Here is an 18,945-nt window from a genome sequence, read left to right on the forward strand (position 1 = left end):
TATCTTTAAGATTTGAAGGAATCCATATTGATCATCTGACCCATCTGATAGATGTAGAAACTGAGGCCATGTAAAGTGAAGTGGCTGAACCAGGCTCCAGGACATGTAGGTTTTTCCTAGTAGATTTTCACCAACTTCTCTCTCCAACAAAGAGCCTCAAATGCCGTGTACTACTGCTGTCTTTTTCTAGGGCTCAGACCTGCTTCTTAACCTAATTTTTAACCTGAAATGGAAAATGAAATATGAAACCCAATTTTCCCTTTGGCTTGGTCACATGACCAGAAGCAGCCACGTTCACCGTGCTAAATGTTCAGGTAGAGCCTTTCTCAGTTCCCCATCTGTCCATGGTATGCTGTGATTTCGTGACGTGCGGGCTCTTCGGGGTCACGTGGCACCATGGGCTCTTCGGGGTCACGTGGCACCATCTGCCCCATCGTTATCTTCACAACATCCCCCAGAGGAAGGAGAGACAGGCTGTGGGGCTAGCTTGTTTATTTTAGGAGGAAACAGGCACAGAAAAGTTAATTCACAAGGTCTTGGACTAAATTCCAAAGGGAGAGGAGTGGGAAGAGAAGCTAGAGGATAAACAACACCAAGCCCACCCCAGGACAGGCTCGGTCCTTGGTTTAATTTAAAATGTGGTGTGTTCAGTGGCCAGACCACCCTCAGGCCAGGCACGGGGAGGCAGGGAACTCTGTAACTGTGGGGATATTCTTGTAGCCAGTTACATTCTCCAAGCGGTGACCATCACCGTCTGAAAACTTTGAGGGGAACACACATTGAACCTCCACAAAAAGAGGTGACTGCTGTGCAGATGTGGAGGCTGCGGTGTCCGTCCTCTCTGAGAGTCTTGTTGGATCCGGGAAGGGGCTTAGTATCAGCTCACCCCCATGCCACCCACCCCCAACTGTGTGTCTGGTCAGCTGCGAGGAGGAGAAAGCCGGCTGGAGATGAGAGGGGAGGTGGGGAGGGAGGCAGGAGCAGTGTCCGTACTTATTGCACACCTGCGTGTTCCCGCTGCTCTTCGGGCACAGCTGAAGGGGGGCTGCCTCTGTCCACAGCGGGGCGTGTAGCAAAGACACCACCCGCAGGGTTTCTTGAGATGGCAGTAAGCTGGAAAGCACTAGAAATCCAGACCCTAGTTGTAAACACCAGTACAGAAGCAAGGGAATGCCACCTCAATAATATTGCTAGCCCAGTCCTATATGGGCCAATGATTTTTTCCATGTTTATTTTTTTAATTACAAAAATAATATATGTTCATCATAAAACACTTAAAAACTACTTTTTAAAAGAACGAAAAGAAGAAAATAAAAATCACTTCTAATCCCACCATCGTGGTGTACACACAGTGCAACGCAGTGGATAAAATTGCAGGCTCTGGGATCAGATTCCCTGGGTTTGAATCCTGGCTCCCCTGGGAAATAGCTGTGAGGCCTTGGGTTAAGTTTATTTTTTTTTCTGAGGAATATTTATTGAGCACCTACTATGTTCAGTGGTAGATCCTGGGTGTAAGGTGGTAAACGGAATGAGCAGTGTTGTTTGCCCTCAGAATTTGGTCGTATAATCACCAAATAAATATATCATTATAGAGAATAAGTGTTATGAAAGAAACATCACTGATGCTGGAAGAATATGTCACAGGGAAGCTGACTTAGTGTACAGTGTTCTACGTTAGGCTTTTGGGTTCTAGACATGATGACAGTCTCATCTAGAGGACAGGCTGTGGCAGAGAACACACCCTCTCCGGAGGTGGGGAGGTCCAGCTCCGCTAGGGTTGGGGAAGGCCTCCTGCGGGGAAGTGCCCCAGAGGGATGGGTAACTGGTGATGGGAAAGAGGGAAGGCATCCCAGGCAGAAGAGAAAGTCAGAGGCAGGGAACTGCAGGATGCTTTGGAGGAGCAGCAAAGAGCCCAGTGTGGCTTTTGGGGTGGGGAGGATAGTTTAGTATGAGAACTGTGAGAAAAGGCTGGTCCGGTAAGCTGGGGCTAGTCGCCAAGACTCTGTAGACATTTATTCTAGAAGTAATCAGGGACTCACAGTTGGGGAGATTATCTGAGTTCTGAGAAGGGGCGAGGATCATTTGAGGGCTGGATGGCAAAGGACAGAGCCCGGGCACAGGAAGGGCAGTTAAGGGCACTGCCAGCACTCTCAATGCTGTCTGGACATTCTGTGCTGGACAACTGACTAGGTGCTGGAGGGACACAAAGATGGACATGACACCTTGGGGAACTCTGGGAGAGGGGCCGGTGTTACACAAACCAACACCGTAGGTGCTGGGGAAGGGGTATGAATGCCCTGCTTGCAACGGAGCTGCTAGCTCTGGGAGGAGCAGGCCAGGGCCCCGCCAAAGAGGAGGAGAGGTCTGAGCAGAGTCCTGGGCTGTGGCCTTGCCCACCCCAAGAAGGGCACTAAGGGCAAGGGCAGAGAGAACCTGGCCTCGGTCTGAATGTCCTCCATTATCTTGCATCCTTTTATTGACACACATTTTGTTTAAAACTCACGTAATAGGAAACTTGGCTTTGGGAAGAAACTGAAGCATTTTTTTCTGTTGTTCTATTAAAAATAGCCTACCAAATTTGCTTCCTCAGGGTCCCCGCCCTGTGTTTACCTGAGCCAGGCGGCCACTGCTGAAACCTCAGATGCCGTTTCCTGGTGGGTCTTTTCAGCAGGGATGGTGACCACGGTCTCCACAGGGCTGTGACGGAAGCCTCTGATTGGGTGGAAAGGGCCCCTTCCTTCCTGCCTCCCCCCGTTGTTCCCAGAACGTGGAGCCAGGAATGCCAAGCTGGGATCTTCCACAGGACAAAGTCTCTTTCCCAGCTCGCAAAGCTATATAGCTTTGGGGTCCTTTTGCAACGATAGAAAGTGTATTTTTAAACAACTGGACTGATTACATCTCTGTTTTGTTCCAGACTGTTAAAAGTTCCATTGGAAAGTCTTATAGAATTAAAATGTCTGTAATTGAATGATGAATTTTTAACATGTATCGAGCATCATGGGGACAGTTCTATTATTGTGTCGACTCCTGTGCCCTCCACGGACACTCTTACCTGCACACATACATACACTACACCCACATGCAAGCTCACCTGCACGCATGCACACACACACACACACGCCCAGATCTGTGTGCACCCTGGGCCTTGTTGCATTCTGCCCAGCTGGAACTGATTCTCATAAACTCAAAACATTCTCTTCCCTGATCTGTCAGCATGAAAGGCTCTTTAATCACCTTGGCCACGAGGCAAGGCACTGTGAAATTACACGACTCTCAAAGTTTCATGGACAAGCCAAGTTTTACATTAACCTCTGTGGTTAAGACTATTTCGACTGTTGCTAAATCCAGCTCCATACATGGCCAGATTTGTGACATAGTTCCCTGATGAACAGATTTCAACTTCCTGATCTACTCAGCAGTTTGTGGAGATGTATATGTTCAAACAAGTTTGGCAGCCTTGGATTTTTTCCTTTCTTTCCTTCTCCCTTTTTCTCCTTTTCTTTCTTCTTTCCAGCCTTCTGTCCATCCTTTCTTCCTTTCTTCTCTTTTCCTTTCTTTCTTATTTATTTTTACTTTTTAAGTCAGTTTTATTGAAGTATAGTACATTATAATGCACTCACTTTAATTGTACAGCTTGTTGATTTTTGGCAAATTTGCAAATTTACTCATGTACTCGTGTTTCTCGTGTAACCACCACCATCTTCAAGAAATAGAAACTTTCTGTCACCCTGAGAAGTTCCTTCTTCATTTGTGCCACTTTGCAGTCAGTCCCAGCCCCATCCTCAGCCACAGGCAACTCCTCATCTGCTCTCTGTCACTGTAGCTTAGCTTTGCCTGTCCTAGAATTTAATATAAATGGAATCGTACAGTATGTGCTCTTTAGTGCCTGGCTTCTCCCACTCGGCATGTTTCTGAGATTCACCCGTGTAGATGCATGTGTCAGTAGCTCATTCCGTTTATCACTGAGTAGTAATCCACTGCATAGAGGCACCGCAGTTTATCCATTCACCTGCCAAAGGACATTTTAGATTATTTCCAGTTTGGGGCTATTCAGGGTAAAGCTAGCAGCCTCATTTTTATGGTAGTATGTCCCTCAGCAACAGTTCCAAGCACATCCTAGGCACTTGATAATTATTAATTAATCCATTAAAAAAAATTTGTATTTGAAATGTCTTGTTAAATTCCAAGATGTTTAGTGTATTTTCGATTTCCAGAGAGACATGTTCAAAAAGATTGTGTCAAGCAGGGAAGTTTAGGGGAATTCCCTGGTTGTCCAGTGGTTAGGACTCTGCTTTCACTTCCGAGGGCCTGGGTTCGATCCCTGGTCGGGGAACTAAGATCCTGTAAGCCGCGACATGCGGCCCCCCAAAAAAGGGGGCATTTTGAACATTTTGCCACAGAAAACACTGAGTCAGTGTAGGAAGCAGAGTAGGAAGGGCCCCCCGCTCAGGCATTCCCGGCCCAGTTGAGAGACACCTGTGAACTAATGGAGTACAGTTCTCTGGGTGTCTAGGGGCACGCTGCGGGAGCCCAGGAGGGCTGGAGGGCACAGTTGGGTTTCTAAGGCTGAGTCAGAGCTGTAGTGTTTCCACTCAGAAGTAGGCACCAGGTGGACAGTGCTGTCCAGACCAAAGACAGCTCAAAATGTAAGGACACTATGTAGGCCAAAAAGACAGCAGCCAAGGGCACGTTCAATCTGAGGGCCACTGGTTTTCCATGTTGTTTTAAGTGGTAGCTTCGTCACAGACCTACTTAGCATAGTGTGGCTGACTGTAGCGGTGACAGGGCTCTGACCGCCCTCTGTAACAGAATCTCTGGGGCACTTCATTGCTCTCTGCCCGTTGAGTACGCGAATGTTTGCCCCGAGCTGTCCCAGCCAGCGCAGGTGTGCACAGGCCTTTCCTAAGCCAGAGGGGAATCCTGTGGTTGGAACCATCGCTCTGTTTCAGGATTAACCCAGGGTCTTTAAGACCAGCTGGTAGAACTCCTTCTGTCTCACAAGCAAGGAAAGAAAGGCCACTAGCTCTATTCGTAAAATATGAATGGTTTGTGCTCGGTAGGTATATTCTATTAGCTATTTTCTGAGCACTGATTCTCTCACTTGGCTCAAGCATCATTGCATTGTCACCTTTACCCTAATTAATTTTGTTTTCTCTATGACTGCAGACTATACCTCACCCCAGCCAGGCATCCTTCAGCAAATATTTATTGTGCCCCCGCCATGCATTGGGGACCAGATACGAGGATTTTTAAAATAACCAGTAGATAACATCTTGGAGAGCTTTCTAGGTGCCAAGATGATTCTAAATGCTTCACATACATTAACTCCACAGCCCCATGAAGTATATGGATACTATTATTAGCCCCATTTTACAGATGAGGAAATGAGGCACAGAGAGGTTAAGTAACATGCCCAAGGTCACAGAATTAGTAAGTGATGGAGATAGATTAGATCCCAGGCAGCCTGAGTCCAAAGCCCCCAATGATAATCACTGTCGTGTGCCGCCATGAGGAAGATGTGGTCCCTGCGGTTAAAGAATTTATGATCTAATGAGAGAGCCCTGTATATCCATTGGATTATAATCCACTGTGTAAAGTTGTTTAGTAGGAGAATAAGCAAAGGACTCTGGGAGCTCAGAAGGGGGAGTAACTGAGTCCACCTTTGTGAGGGAGGGGGGCAGAATTAATAATGAAAGTTTATATTTATTGAAAGTTTACTAAGTCTCAGTATTGTGCTGAGCATGTTAAAAGCATTTTCTTTTTTTTTTTTTTTTTCTTTTTTTGCGGTACACAGGCCTCTCTCACTGTTGTGGCCTCTCCCGTTGCGGAGCACAGGCTCCGGACGTGCAGGCTCAGCGGCCATGGCTCACGGGCCCAGCCGCTCCCGCTCCACAGCATGTGGGATCTTCCCGGACCGGGGCACAAACCCATGTCCCCTGCATCGGCAGGCGGACTCTCAACCACTGCGCCACCAGGGAAGCCCTAAAAGCATTTTCTTATGCAGTCATTCAACAACCTGGTTTTACAGATGAGAAAATTGGAGGTTACAGAAGTTAAGTAACATGTCACTCAAGCTTCCTCCAGGTGTTTTGAAGAATGACGAGGATTTGGGCTAGATTTCTAGGTCCTAAGCCAGAGGAGAAGGGCTTGCCAGGGCCTAGGCCCAGCGTGAGCAAAGATGGCAGAGCTTTCATGAATTTTAAAATCCGTCTTCAAATAAGCAGATTTAAATTCTGTGTTTCCTCAGTTCTGTGCTGTACCATCTAACCACGTATTGGTAACTTTTTAGAATAAAAAGAAACTATTTTAAATGTGTTTTGTGTTACCGACCAGCAATAACAGACACATCTTTGCCATCCCATATGCCTTGGTCTTCATTCTAAGGCAGTGATCCTCAAACTTTACTGGGCATTACAATTGTCTGAAGAGCTTATAAAATGCCGGTCACCCTTTTCTACTTTGAAATAAAAGTGCCAGAGGACAAGAAAGCAAACTCTTAAGTTTACTGAAGAACTGCATGCATAAATATTTCTAATATTATATTTTGAAGTTACTACATAGTTCATTTCCCTTGTGCCTAAAATATAATCTTTTCTATTCAGAATGATGACCAGTCCTCAGTGGAAACCATAAATCATTGCAGGCTTCAGTTTCATTCACCATCCTATGCTTACTAAAGCCAGAATAATGTATAAGTGTGTTGTAGAGGCTTTGTAAACAACTCTCATTTAGCCAAAAATAAAATTAAATCTGTATACTCTAAAAAGTAATAATAAAGTAAAATAAAATGCAAGTCACCAAGCCCAGCCCCAGGGATTCTGATTCCATGGTTCTAGGGAGAGGCTAGGAGTCTAAATTTTAACAAATCCCATACTTGATTCTGATGCAAGACCAGGCTTTGAGAATCAGTGGTCTCTAGGTCCTTTTGAATAATTTTCCTTCAGCAGGCAAACTAAATAACATATCATTAAACTAGATCCTTTCTTTAAAATCAGCTGGAACAGGCTTCCCTGGGGCCACAGTGGATAAGAATCTGCCTGCCAATGCAGGGGACACAGGTTCATTCCCTGGTCCGGGAAGATCCCACATGCCGCAGAGCAGCTAAGCACATGTGCCACAGCTACTGAGCCTGCGCTCTAGAGCCCGCGAGCCACAACTACTGAAGCCCGCGCACCTAGAGCCCGTGCTCCGCAACAACAGAAGCCACCGCAATGAGAAGCCCGCGCACTGCAACGAAGAGTAGCCCCCGCTCACCGCAACTAGAGAAAGCCCGCGCACAGCAACGAAGACCCAACGCAGCCAAAAATAAATAAATGAATAAATAATTTTTTAAAAAATCAGCTGGAACTTTTTGGTAGGTATTTGGTGCCTTTCTTATATCATGAAGGTATAAGAATTGAGAAGACCTATTCAGCCTTAAAATGGAAGGAAATTCTGATACATGCTATAACATGGATGAACCTTGAGGACATTATGTTAAGTGAAATCAATCAGTCACAAAAAGACAAGTACTGTATGATTCCACTTATATGATGTATTTAGGGCAGTCAAATTCATAAAGGCATAAAATAGAATAGTGGTTGCCAGGGGCTGGGGGAGGAGGGGATGGACACATTGTTTGGCGGGTACAGTTTCAGTTTGGGAAGACGAAAAGCGTTCTGGAGATGGATGATGGTGATAGTTCCACAACAATATGAATGCACTTAATGCCACTAAACTGTACACTTAAAAATGATAAAATAATAACAACAACTGTATGTGGGGAAAAAATTGAGCAGACCAACCTCTCCTGGCTTTGATAATTCTTTGCTTTCTTCTGAGACACTTGGTGATTTTTTCCACCTTTGATTGTGTTGCCTAATGTGTAACAAGCAATCCTTTTACACCTGCTTGATGACAAACAAAACAGTTCTACTTCCCTATACTACTTAATCTTATTAAGCTTTCAACATTACTTTAAAACAGAAGAATACGGACATGCAGCCATTCCTCCCAAGATGAGTACTGGCTTCACTTATAGTAAACTAACATCTGGCCATTCCGTTTCCAGTAACTTTTTATTTCACTGAAGCCTTAGAATGAAGTCTTTTTAAAAATAACTATTAGGAACCCAAATTTAAGTTAAAGTTTAAACACATGAGGTACTATTGAGGCCAACTGCTGAACCCAGGTGGCCCTTGGAGGAGGAGAGACGTGTCTGCATGGCTAGATTTGCACGGTGCACGCACATGGGGGAGGTGACAGCTATTGGAGTGGCAAGTTTCTTTTGGCACTGATTGTAAGAGCATCTAGAGTTTGGAAATATTCAAATGTGGGGATAGATTATTTACCAGTCATGGTCCTTGGTAGCAAACCAAAGAAGCTGATTCTGACTAACTTAAGCAGAAAAGGAATTTTTCAGAAAATCAGGCTGTTCGCAGAATTGATGGGAAAGTTGGAGAGCTGGGCTCAAAAACTAGGTTAGGAAGCTACCATCACTGTCTAAACTCAGCCACCTCTGCCAGAAATAAATTCTCATGTTCCCTGTGTCTTTGCATCATTCCCTCAAGATTCAACACCACCCTCTGGTAGGAGATGATTGTCTGATTCTAGATCACCTACCTGTACCCCAACCTGCTAACGAGTGGGGCAAAAGTCTGTCTGCCACGCCTTCAGCGTCTGTGGCCCCCGAGGGACCCTCCCGCAACCCCCACCGGACAGGAAGGGCGTTCAGCGAAATACAACTCGTGTCCTCTCCAGTGTGCACTCTGGACACAGCCTTTTCTTTCATCTGTTTGTGAACCTTCAGTTACCAAGTGAGAGAGGATTTGGGTCAGAGAGATAAGTTGATCATCCCTATTGGAAAAGTAAATCCACAAGCAGGGCCCTCAGTGGGTGGTTCCGAAATGCCCTCCCGGTGCCCAGGGAACAGCACCATCTTTCATCTGCTGAGGATCTGCTACCTGGGATCCGGGCTCTCTGGCACACAAGTCAGCTTCGAAAGACAGAACCTGTGTTACCTTAGGAGGAGGTTTGTTCTAGCCTCAGAGGGACAGAACTCGAGTGGAATCTTGACTCTGTATATCCACATACTACTCTGTGACCCGTTCAATAGGTCTTTGATTTTCCTCTGATCTAAACTGGCTACTGACAGCAATGAAAATAAACTCTGGCCCACGTTCCGGGAACTACCTTTGTCCTCCTTGTCCCCAGTGGAGTCAGGGAGTGATGCAGAGAGAAAGAGAAGTGAAAAGCCTGAGCTGGCAGCATACGCACATGTGTGATGACATAAAGCCCCGCGTTTGGGGGCTGTGGTTTCCTCTGGAGAAGAGGTTGAGGCTAGGGCTTAGGGAGGGATGCACAGAGGGCTTCAGCATTTCTGAATGTTTTCTTTATTTAAATGTGTCTGAATCCAGTTTGCTTGTCCACCTACTCCCCTTACACCTGTTCTTCAATTCATGGAAACTTTAGTCCACGGACCCCCTTTATTTCTGCCTAATAGCTCATTCTCCTTTAGACACTTTGTCATCTACCTTAGATGCCTCACTCCCTCCATCCCCAGAGTCAACCAGAATCCCAAAACTGGTGTAACTTATTTTTTTCTGTGCTGTAGTATGTATCCATAGGCTGTTGAGTGGTGCTTTGTTTTTTACATTGTAAGTGAATGTTCTCAAACTGTACATGTCCTTTTGAAGCTGATTTTTTACTCACCAATTTGTGAGAGATTTGCCTGTGCTGACAAGTGAAGATCTAGTTCATTCGCACTGCTGTGTGGTATTTTGTTGTATAAATAAACTAGACTTCCATTTTCTTAAGTATGTGAAGCAAACAAGACCAAGTGTCAACATTTCTTAAAGGTACAAGGTGGGTATATCAGCCTTCATCGCATTATTCTCTAGACTGTTATATGTGTTTGGAAGTTTTCAGAATCTAAAGAAGAGCCAAGGGCACTAAAGTAGGGTCAGGAAGAATCCCATCTGGGTTCTGATTGGGCTGCACTGAGGCTCTGATTCCAGAGCTAATCAGACTGAGAATAAAAATAAACCTGTGGAACTGGCCCCTCTTGTTTGCTTCTCGTGGGACTTGCCTCCCTGGAGAAATGCCTGAAAATCTTGACCACAAGCGCAGAGGAGTGTTGATTTAGCTGCATGATTTGGAGTGTATTGGTACGTGGCCAAAGTGAACCAGACAGAATTGTCATGGGCCTGCTCGTTTTTAGAAAGAAATTGGCGAGAGACCATTTCTCGGAATGGCTGTGAGACACAATTTTTAAAATATTTACAACATACTTAGGATATAAATAGTCCAAATGATAAATATAGGTCACAGTTTTGGCCAGGCCAACCTTTGATCTCCTTAACACTCTTAAAAACTTAAAGAGAAGGCGATTTCTCTTTTGTGGTACTTCCTGGACACCCCATGGGACTCCAAGTGGCCTCTAGGTTTTCTTCCTTCTCCAGTTCTGGAACTTTCAGAAAGGTGAGACTTTGACAGAAATTAAGAGCTTTTGACCCATGGCCTGCATTTTTTACAGAGCCATTGATCAGTTTTGCCGTTGAGCCAAAAGACTGTACTAGGTGAAACAAGAGACTCCTGGGGGACTAAATGGAATTACACGTATGGAAGTAAGCATTGCCCAATCAAAGTGACCACGAGCCCCTCTATATCCCCTATTTCGTCCCATGGAAGGGCTCCCAGGGTCCCCAGCATTAACTCGATGCATCCAGCCCAGAGGGCCCCATTTGAAATGATTTTCAGGTCATGAGGCCTCCCCTGCCTCCAGCTTGGAGACGGGGCTCTCTCCTCGGCAGCTGCTGGAGACCCAGGTGGTTCCAAGCCCTCCCGGCAGGCGTGTCCCCCGCAGCAACCGCCTGCACTGATGTGCCCTTCCCTCCCCACAGGGTATGACTTCTGCCAGGTCCTGCAGTGGTTTGCTGAGCGGGTGGACAGGATCATCCTGCTCTTCGATGCGCACAAACTGGACATCTCAGACGAGTTCTCGGAGGCCATCAAGGCCTTCCGGGGCCAGGACGACAAGATCCGCGTGGTGCTGAACAAGGCTGACCAAGTGGACACGCAGCAGCTGATGCGCGTCTACGGGGCCCTCATGTGGTCCCTGGGCAAGGTCATCAACACTCCCGAGGTGCTGCGCGTCTACATCGGCTCCTTCTGGGCGCAGCCCCTGCAGAACACTGACAACCGCCGGCTCTTCGAGGCTGAAGCCCAGGACCTGTTCAGAGACATCCAGAGCCTTCCTCAGAAGGCGGCGGTGCGCAAACTCAATGACCTCATCAAGCGAGCGAGGCTGGCCAAGGTAAGCCGGAGACCCCCCGCGGCAGCCTCTGCAAGGGACCCTCCCCACACTCTCCTCACTTTGCCTCTTTCAGTCAGCAACTGCTCAGCATCCCTGGGCCAGGGCTGGGCAGCCTGGTCTGGGGGAGGAGGGGGTGCAGAACCCCCCGTTACAGAATGGGGAGCTGGGTGTGACTGGGGTGTGGACACTGTGCTCTGAGGAGGGGGCCTCGCCGGGGCGGGATGGGGAGCAGGGAGGGCTCCACGGAGGATGACTTCCGGGCGGGTGACCAGCCGTCCAACCCCTCCTCGTGGCTCGTCATCGCCGCCCTTATGCCAGCATGCTCACAGGGCAGCATCCCTCCTATGTCAAAAGAGACGCCTCCCCGGCGGGCCAGCCCCACCCATAGTCCCTGGTTCTGCTCTTTTCCTCTCTGCTCAGCTGCCCACCCAGTGTGTGCTCATGCCCTCCTCCCATGCGGCCCAGCTAATCTGCAGTCACCTGTGCTCTGTGAGTCACTGCTGTTTGAACTTTTCTTCTCAGTACCATCTGCTTCCTTCCCGAACTACAGCCACTTTTGTTCCAGTTCTGCAAGCCTTGTAAGTCCACTGATTTATAGCTCTCCTGACATGATTTCCCTCCCCTGCTCGTCCCGGGTGGCAGGAAGTCCGTTTTTGCCCATTTAGTGACCGCCCACCCCCCAGCGTGTGGTCTTTCTCTCCTCCAGCTGATTCAGCTGAACTTTACCTTCAGTGTATGTAGTACCCAACGTGATTTTATAACCAAGGCTGGTAAATGACGTCATAGCCTTTGCAGATTTCAAGATCTTTTAAACTATTTTTAAATGCCCGTGGCCGTTTTTAATTTACCAGTCGTTGCTGAGGGCCTAGTGACTGAAGATGCAGCTGTCATTAGTCATATCAATAAATAAAAAGCAGAGAGCTCACTGGGGGTGCCAAGCACATGGGACTTCGCTGCCATCCTTGAGTGTTGGGCCCTGTGAAGGGGCCAGCATGGCCTGGGTTTAGAGAGGCACAGAATGCTGCTGTGTACTGACGCCGGGAATAATGAAAGCCCTTGTGTAGAGACGGGGGGCAGGGGCAGGGGGCGGTCAACTTGCTGAGCTTACTTCTAGGAAAAAAGCTTGTCTTTTTTTCCCTAAGAATAGTATCTGGCTTGTTCCTTTTCATAAAGGAAAATGTTTGAAGTACGGATGTTTCCAGCCTGAGCTTCTCAGTGTCAGTGTGTTCCTGGGGCAGCACCACACTGCAAAGGGGGGCAGGAAACAGTCTTGGGCAGGCAAGAAGCCGAACTCAGCACAGTGGCCTTGGCCACTAACCAATGCCATCCCCTTTATACACCATCTGCAGTTTTATGTTCCATTTGTGAACTTGTTGCTGAAATGGACAAGGAGTCACCTGAGTTTTTCTCTTTGCAGTGTTTCTATTTCATAAAAATGCTCTTTGGTTTTGATATATTCATCTTCATCTCGCTTGATCCAGTTTTCCTTTGGTAAAGCCAACCCTTCCTGAGGGTCTGATCCTGTCAGTAAGTGCACAAAGTTGGGCATTCTCTTCATTTCTCACAAAAGGGAACTGAAGCTCCAAAAGGTGACGTAACTTGCCCAAGGCTCCCCAGCCTGAAGTTACAAAATATAGATTCAAACTCCAGTGGGCCTGACTCCCTGGTCCGGAAGGCATTCACCTGAAATCCAGAGTGGACAACATCTGGTTGCTCCTTATTATGCCCTTGCATTCTGCATTAATCTGTCATTCTGTTTATTCTATAAAATTATCCATCCACGTAAACCCCACAAAGTTTAGAGGTTTGTCGAGCTGTCATTTTGCAAGCATGCAAAGGATAAGTTTTCAGATGTCACCTGAGAGGTGACAGATCTGAGTTGGGGTATGGAGTGTGTCTATTTATAGACCACCATAATTAGGTAGAATTTGTGGCTCATCCAGAAATAAAGCCAGAAATGCGTTGTTAATGTCCTGCTGGGTTCTGCAGTAGTCAAACTTGAGGTATTATAAAGATGACATTTATTTATTTATGTATTTATTTATGGCTGCGTTGGGTCTTCGTTGTTGTGTGCGGGCTTTCTCTAGTTGCAGCGAGTGGGGGCTACTCATGGTTGCAGTGCACAGGCTTTTTATTGCAGTGGCTTCTCTTGTTGCAGAGCATGGGCTCTAGGCACGCAGGCTTCAGTAGTTGTGGCACGAGGGCTCTAGAGCTCAGGCTCAGTAGTTGTGGCGCACAGGCTTAATTGCTCCACGGCATGTGGGATCTTTCCAGACCAGGGCTTGAACCCGTGTCCCCTGCATTGGCAGGCAGATTCTTAACCACTGCACCACCAAGGAAGCCCAAGATGACATTTTAATAATATGAAAAATGGCACTCTTACTAAAGATCTCTTGAAACTTAATGATTTCCCTGCTTTTTCTATTTATATTTTTTTCCCCAACTCTCTGTTTCAAGGAACAGGAAACCTTTAGAGTGGGTTTTTTGGTTAGCCCTAAAGATTGTATCTTATGATATCAGTAGACATCCTTCTTTGAAGGATGTCACAATCTAAGATGCTAGTCAAGTTTCATTTCATGATTTTGAGGAGTAACCTATTTAGGGAAAGCCCAAAATAAGTTTAGAAAATAAGAATTTAGTTTTATTCAGCTATAATTAAAATAGCCAGGTTAAAGAAATAAGGTTCAAACTCCAAATCATAGTAGTTTATGGGATAAATGCACAAAGGTAAATAGCAAGGCAAGTTCACTGTAGGACCCCACCCTTTATAAGCACGCTGCCCAAGGATAGGAAAGGTTCCCACCCACTTGGAAACCTTCATTCAGTAAAAAATGAGTCAACATTTGAGGAAGGAACAACTAAAACTGAGAAAGAAAAGGAGAAGTCATTGATTTGGGGGGTTTCCTATAGTTCTGTGCAGTTTAGTTGCGTCTTCAAAGCCTGTTCTCCTCTTAGTCACGTGTAGCGTGCAGGGGCAGCTTTCTGGTCTGTCTGCACCGCCTATTCCTTCTGGGGAGAAGTTAGACATTTTGAAATTCACCACATGGACCCAGGCTAAGTTATGTAAAAATCATTCTACAGTGGCTGATGACTATCCCTTTGATGCTTAGTCCTCCAGGGGACATTTAAAAATAGCTCAGTTGGCAGCCCCAAGCTACTGGGGGTGTGTCAGTACTTGTGTCCACCCAGGAGAGCCTGTCTCTTTGAAGACCACCATCAGATGACTGGGTAGGCCCCCTCACATGCCCTTTAAGGCTCTTCAGAATCATATGTGCTGTTGGTGCCAGCTCTGATTTCAACAGAATAACAAACCTCCAAGTGGGAGCCAATCAGCTGTATCTTGAAGCCTCACACTCTTACCACCCCATGGGTTCATCTTCTGGGTCTTTAGTTTAGGAACTGAAATTTTTGTATCATAGTAAACCCAATTTTAAAATGTGCTGACCCCCAGGGACTTCCCTGGTTGTGCAGTGGTTAAGAATCTGCCTGCCAATGCAGGGGACACAGGTTCAATCCCTGGTCCAGGAAGATGCCACATGCCACGGAACAACTAAGCCCGTGCGCCACAACTACTGAGCCTGTGCACTAGAGCCCGTGAGCCACAACTACTGAGCCTGCGTGCCACAACTGCTGAAGCCCACAGACCTAGAGCCCGTGCTCTGCAACAAGAGAAGCCCCCACTCACCACAACTAGAGAAAGCCTGCACACAGCAACGAAGACCCAACACAGCCATAAATAAATAAATAAATAAAAGTAAATTTATATATATATAAAATGTGCTGATCCCCAGAGGTTAAATGTTCTCTGCACGTTTCCAGCTGGGCCTGCAAAGATGCAGATCTCCATCAGGTCATATTAAACCTGGGCAACTCTAAGGTTGCCCAGTGCAGAACAATGTATCCCAGCCTGACTTCCCCCACACGTCTCCCCAGTATCCAAATTCCATGGGCATTTCCATTCCTATTGTCCATGAGCACCTCAAGCTTCCAGCACTTGCTGCTGGGGGTTGCCCTCCAAGCCCACAGTGGAAATTCCCAGTATTACTCTGTGTACATGCTTCTCAGCCTTGGAGATACAAACACTTGTCATGGACACAGTTAATGAGATTGTGTCAGAGTGTAGATGTGAACGATAAATCCCTGTTCGTTTAAAGGGGAGTACATCTTTTTCTGCTCATTGAGTTATTAGCCCAGAAAAAAATTGACATTTTGAGCCATTTGACTTACCCTTGGTCATCACCATTTGAGGAGTTGGGGCTTTTCTAGTTTTATATAAGGGAAAGAGTGAATTGAACAAGACAACAATGTTCAAACGTTCCCCAGGGTTCAGTGTCATTCACTTGTGAATGAAGAACTTGGAACCCAAATTCATCATGTTCTATTTAAATATAGAGAGTTTATTCATTATTCAGTAAGGACTAAATAGCCACAAGCCTCCTCTGGTGTTACTACCCCTCCAGCTATAGGTCTTTGGCCATTAGTCAATAACAACGTTTCTAGTCCCCTTTCTAGAGGACAAAGTACATTCAAATCTGTGCTCTCTCTCGATTCTCATAACCACAGCCCTGTGAGGTAAGGGCTGTAATCCCCAGGTTGTGGGTAAGCAAGCCGAGGCTGGGGAGGAGACAGCTTGCCCAGGGCTGCTCAGCGAGCGCGTGGGCAGCGGTGGCAGTGCCTGACCCGGCCTTCAAACACGCAGTCCCATCCTGCCCACCTCCTCTTTATCCCCATCTTCTCCCTATTCCTCTTCCTCTCAATTAATTTTCTCTTATTATAAAGAACAAAAGATCAGACTGTTTCTACCTCCTTCCCTGGACCATCGCCAGATCTGGCCCCAGGTCCTGCGTCTGTTTGGAGACACATCTTTGACACATAAAGGCAGACACGAGCTTTTCAAGTTGACTGGGGATTTCAGCCACCCAGGCTGTCCCTTGTTTACCAAGAGTCCTTAGAAAATCACAAGACACCGTCCCGCTAGAAGATTGCAGTCTTTCCCACATTGTGCGTGGTGTTCGCAGTGTGTGTGCCATAACGTATCCATTTTTTATGTATGGGGAGGGAAGAGTACGTGACCTTTCCAAAGCTTCCCTGTGAGTTAGGAACAATCAGAAGCCAAACCTCAAAGTTGTTCCATAGGACATAGTTCACTTTGAATTCCAGACTTCAGCAGCTTCAGTACGATTTTTAATTCATACCCACAAAAAGCAGTTAATTCTATAAGGTAAGGAATGAGGCAGTAAGACAGTTAAATGCTACTGCCAGCTTGGCATCTCCTAACTAGTTGCGTGACCTTGAGTAAGTCATATGAACTTCCTGGAACCAGGAATTCAATCAGATATAGGGAGCCCCTTCCAGATTTAATACTCTGTGATTCTAAGGATTATAATTTACCTTGTAACTTGATAAGCTTCTTAAAGGCAGGACCCATGCATAGAATCTGACCCTGGGTTATTGTCTTAGGATGCCCAGGGAAGGGCAGGAGGGGGAGGCCATGCAGAGGCAGTGCAACAGGGGACTTCCACGAAACAGGCCAGTAGTTGAGGCTGAGAGCAGCCTGCAGCATGAGTAGGTCACCTGAGGGTCATGACTCAGGTAGAGCCAGGCAGGTGGGAGGAGGAGGGAGTTGAGACCTGGCACAGGAGCTGCCCCAGTTACGTCAGGGCCCTGGAGGCCTGGCGTCAAAGGTTGGCCCGTTATCCAGCAGCCTCAGTCATCAGCGGTGAGCCCCATGAGGGCAGGGATGAGGGAGCAGGTGCCAGGCAATGGGTGGAGGGCTGTGGCGGGGGCACATCACCTGCAGCCCAGCCCAGGGAAAGCAGGCCCCTGGGGACCAGGCGGTGTTCAAGAGCAGGGTGCCATTCCCAGGGGAGCTAGGGGCTGGGTGGGGAGTCAGCCTTACCTGCACAGGGGCCTGGCAGTTCCCAGGTACCACACTGATAGGTGGGGAGGGGGCTTGGGGAGCTCTGCAGGGACCTGGCAGCTGCCCCAGGCCTGGGCTCTGGGAAGGGGTCTTGGAAAGACGCCCTCGTGGATGGGAAGCTGAGCAGGTAGTGGGACTTCCTGCTTCAGCTGGGATGGGCTCCAGAGCAGGGCAGGCCAGAGCACGGAAGAGAGAGGGGTCCACAGGCCCAGTCCAGAGGATCCAGGAGAGCCGAGGCCAAGGAAATGATGCAAGGACAGCTGGTGACAGCTGCTTCTCCCCGATGGAATATGGCGGCCCCGCCAAGGCCTTTGGACCTACACAGGGCCGTCCCCAGCCTCATCCAAACCAAGCCAGGCATTCACTAACCAAGGCAAGGAAATTACCAGTCCTACTAGTTTTACCACTTATTCATCATATCCTCAGGAATGCAGTTAAAAGCCCATCGTTCTAAATAAAAGTATTCCCAAACCTTGGATTTCTCTGGTTATCTTAAAGAATCCTGTAAATATTTTAAGCTGTTTTAATTTGAAAAGTAAATAAGTTTACTATTCACTTTGTTATAAAGCAGAAACGAACACACCATTGTAAAGCAATTATACTCCAATAAAGATGTTTAAAAATAAATAAATAAATAAATAAGTTTACTAGTGGCAGGAAGGTTTAGAAGCATCTCTCCCGGTCTATACTTGTAGCAGTAGTCAGGCAGCTCAGTGTGCTTATGTTAAAATGACCTTTATGTAGATGGAGAAGTTAGCGTTGTCTGGTCCGAGCCTGTCAGCATTTGCATTATGCACTTAGTTTAGAGTTCAAACCTTAGCAAAATGTTTTTGGCTGTGCCCAGTGTATGTCCATACACAGAGGCCCTCAGTTGAGCCATGGGATGTTTCTGCTTACCCCCTTTATTCAATTTCCATTCTTCCACAAGATTATAGTAGACCTCTGCTTTCTTTAATAGGATTTTCCATAGCTACACAGTCATTTTCTTTTTGTAATCACTGCCCTGTTTTTCAACTTTTCTTATTTTAGTTATTTTCTTGACTTCTAAATTACTCTGTAGAACTCTAGGTATACAAAGAGAACTTTTTTTTAAACATCTTTATTGGAGTATAATTGCTTTACAATGTTTTGTTAATTTCTGCTGTACAAAGAGAACTTTTGTAATGAGTGTTTCTTAACATCCTAAAGTTGGAAATCAGTAGAAGGGTGGAAATGTTAGGGAAGGAAGTGACGAAAGCCAATTAGAGCCCTCCCAGCAGGATTTACCACCCTTCGGGTAACAGCGCCAGGCCTGCTACCCCTGGGTGACCAAGGTTTCTGGGGCTCCCCCCTCATGTACCAGGGGTCCCTCTCTCAGATGGAGCTTCTGCTTTCTGGCCTGGCCCTAGGCAGCTGGTCTTGTGCAGAAATGACTTCAGTGATCTTGGGGCCTAAACTGTTCATGGGGAGGTTATGCGTGTTCTCATCTCACTGTTCACCGGGCACAGATTTCCATGCAGATCAGCCATTTCCATCAGCCTCCAGCTTCATTTGCTGGTGCTTGCATGCACTGGCCCTGGTGAAACTTTCTCTTAGGTCTTCTGAGGTTAATCACCAGAACCAAGGTCTTTCCCACTCGGGTGCCCCCATACCTTCCCCCCTGGTCCTTGCCCTCCTGTCCTGAGCACCATGACTTTGCGGGGATGCCTGTTATGTGCTGTGATGCATGTAAGATGCCCTCTTGTTTGTCCTT

The 18,945-nt window shown here is 46.9% G+C and overlaps 1 protein-coding gene across 1 annotated transcript in view; it reads left to right on the top strand.

Annotated features, from left to right (window-relative positions):
* The window catches only part of EHD4 (EH domain containing 4), an 89,024-nt gene that overhangs the window by 58,338 nt on the left and 11,741 nt on the right, over positions 1-18,945 (top strand). The window contains exon 4 of the mRNA XM_032618095.1: positions 10,881-11,293. Within this exon, the coding sequence (XP_032473986.1) occupies positions 10,881-11,293 (413 nt within the window). The remainder of the gene's footprint in view (positions 1-10,880; positions 11,294-18,945) is intronic.

The sequence above is a fragment of the Phocoena sinus genome, chromosome 2 (genome assembly GCF_008692025.1).
Source record: "Phocoena sinus isolate mPhoSin1 chromosome 2, mPhoSin1.pri, whole genome shotgun sequence".
NCBI classification, from domain to species: Eukaryota; Metazoa; Chordata; class Mammalia; order Artiodactyla; family Phocoenidae; genus Phocoena; species Phocoena sinus.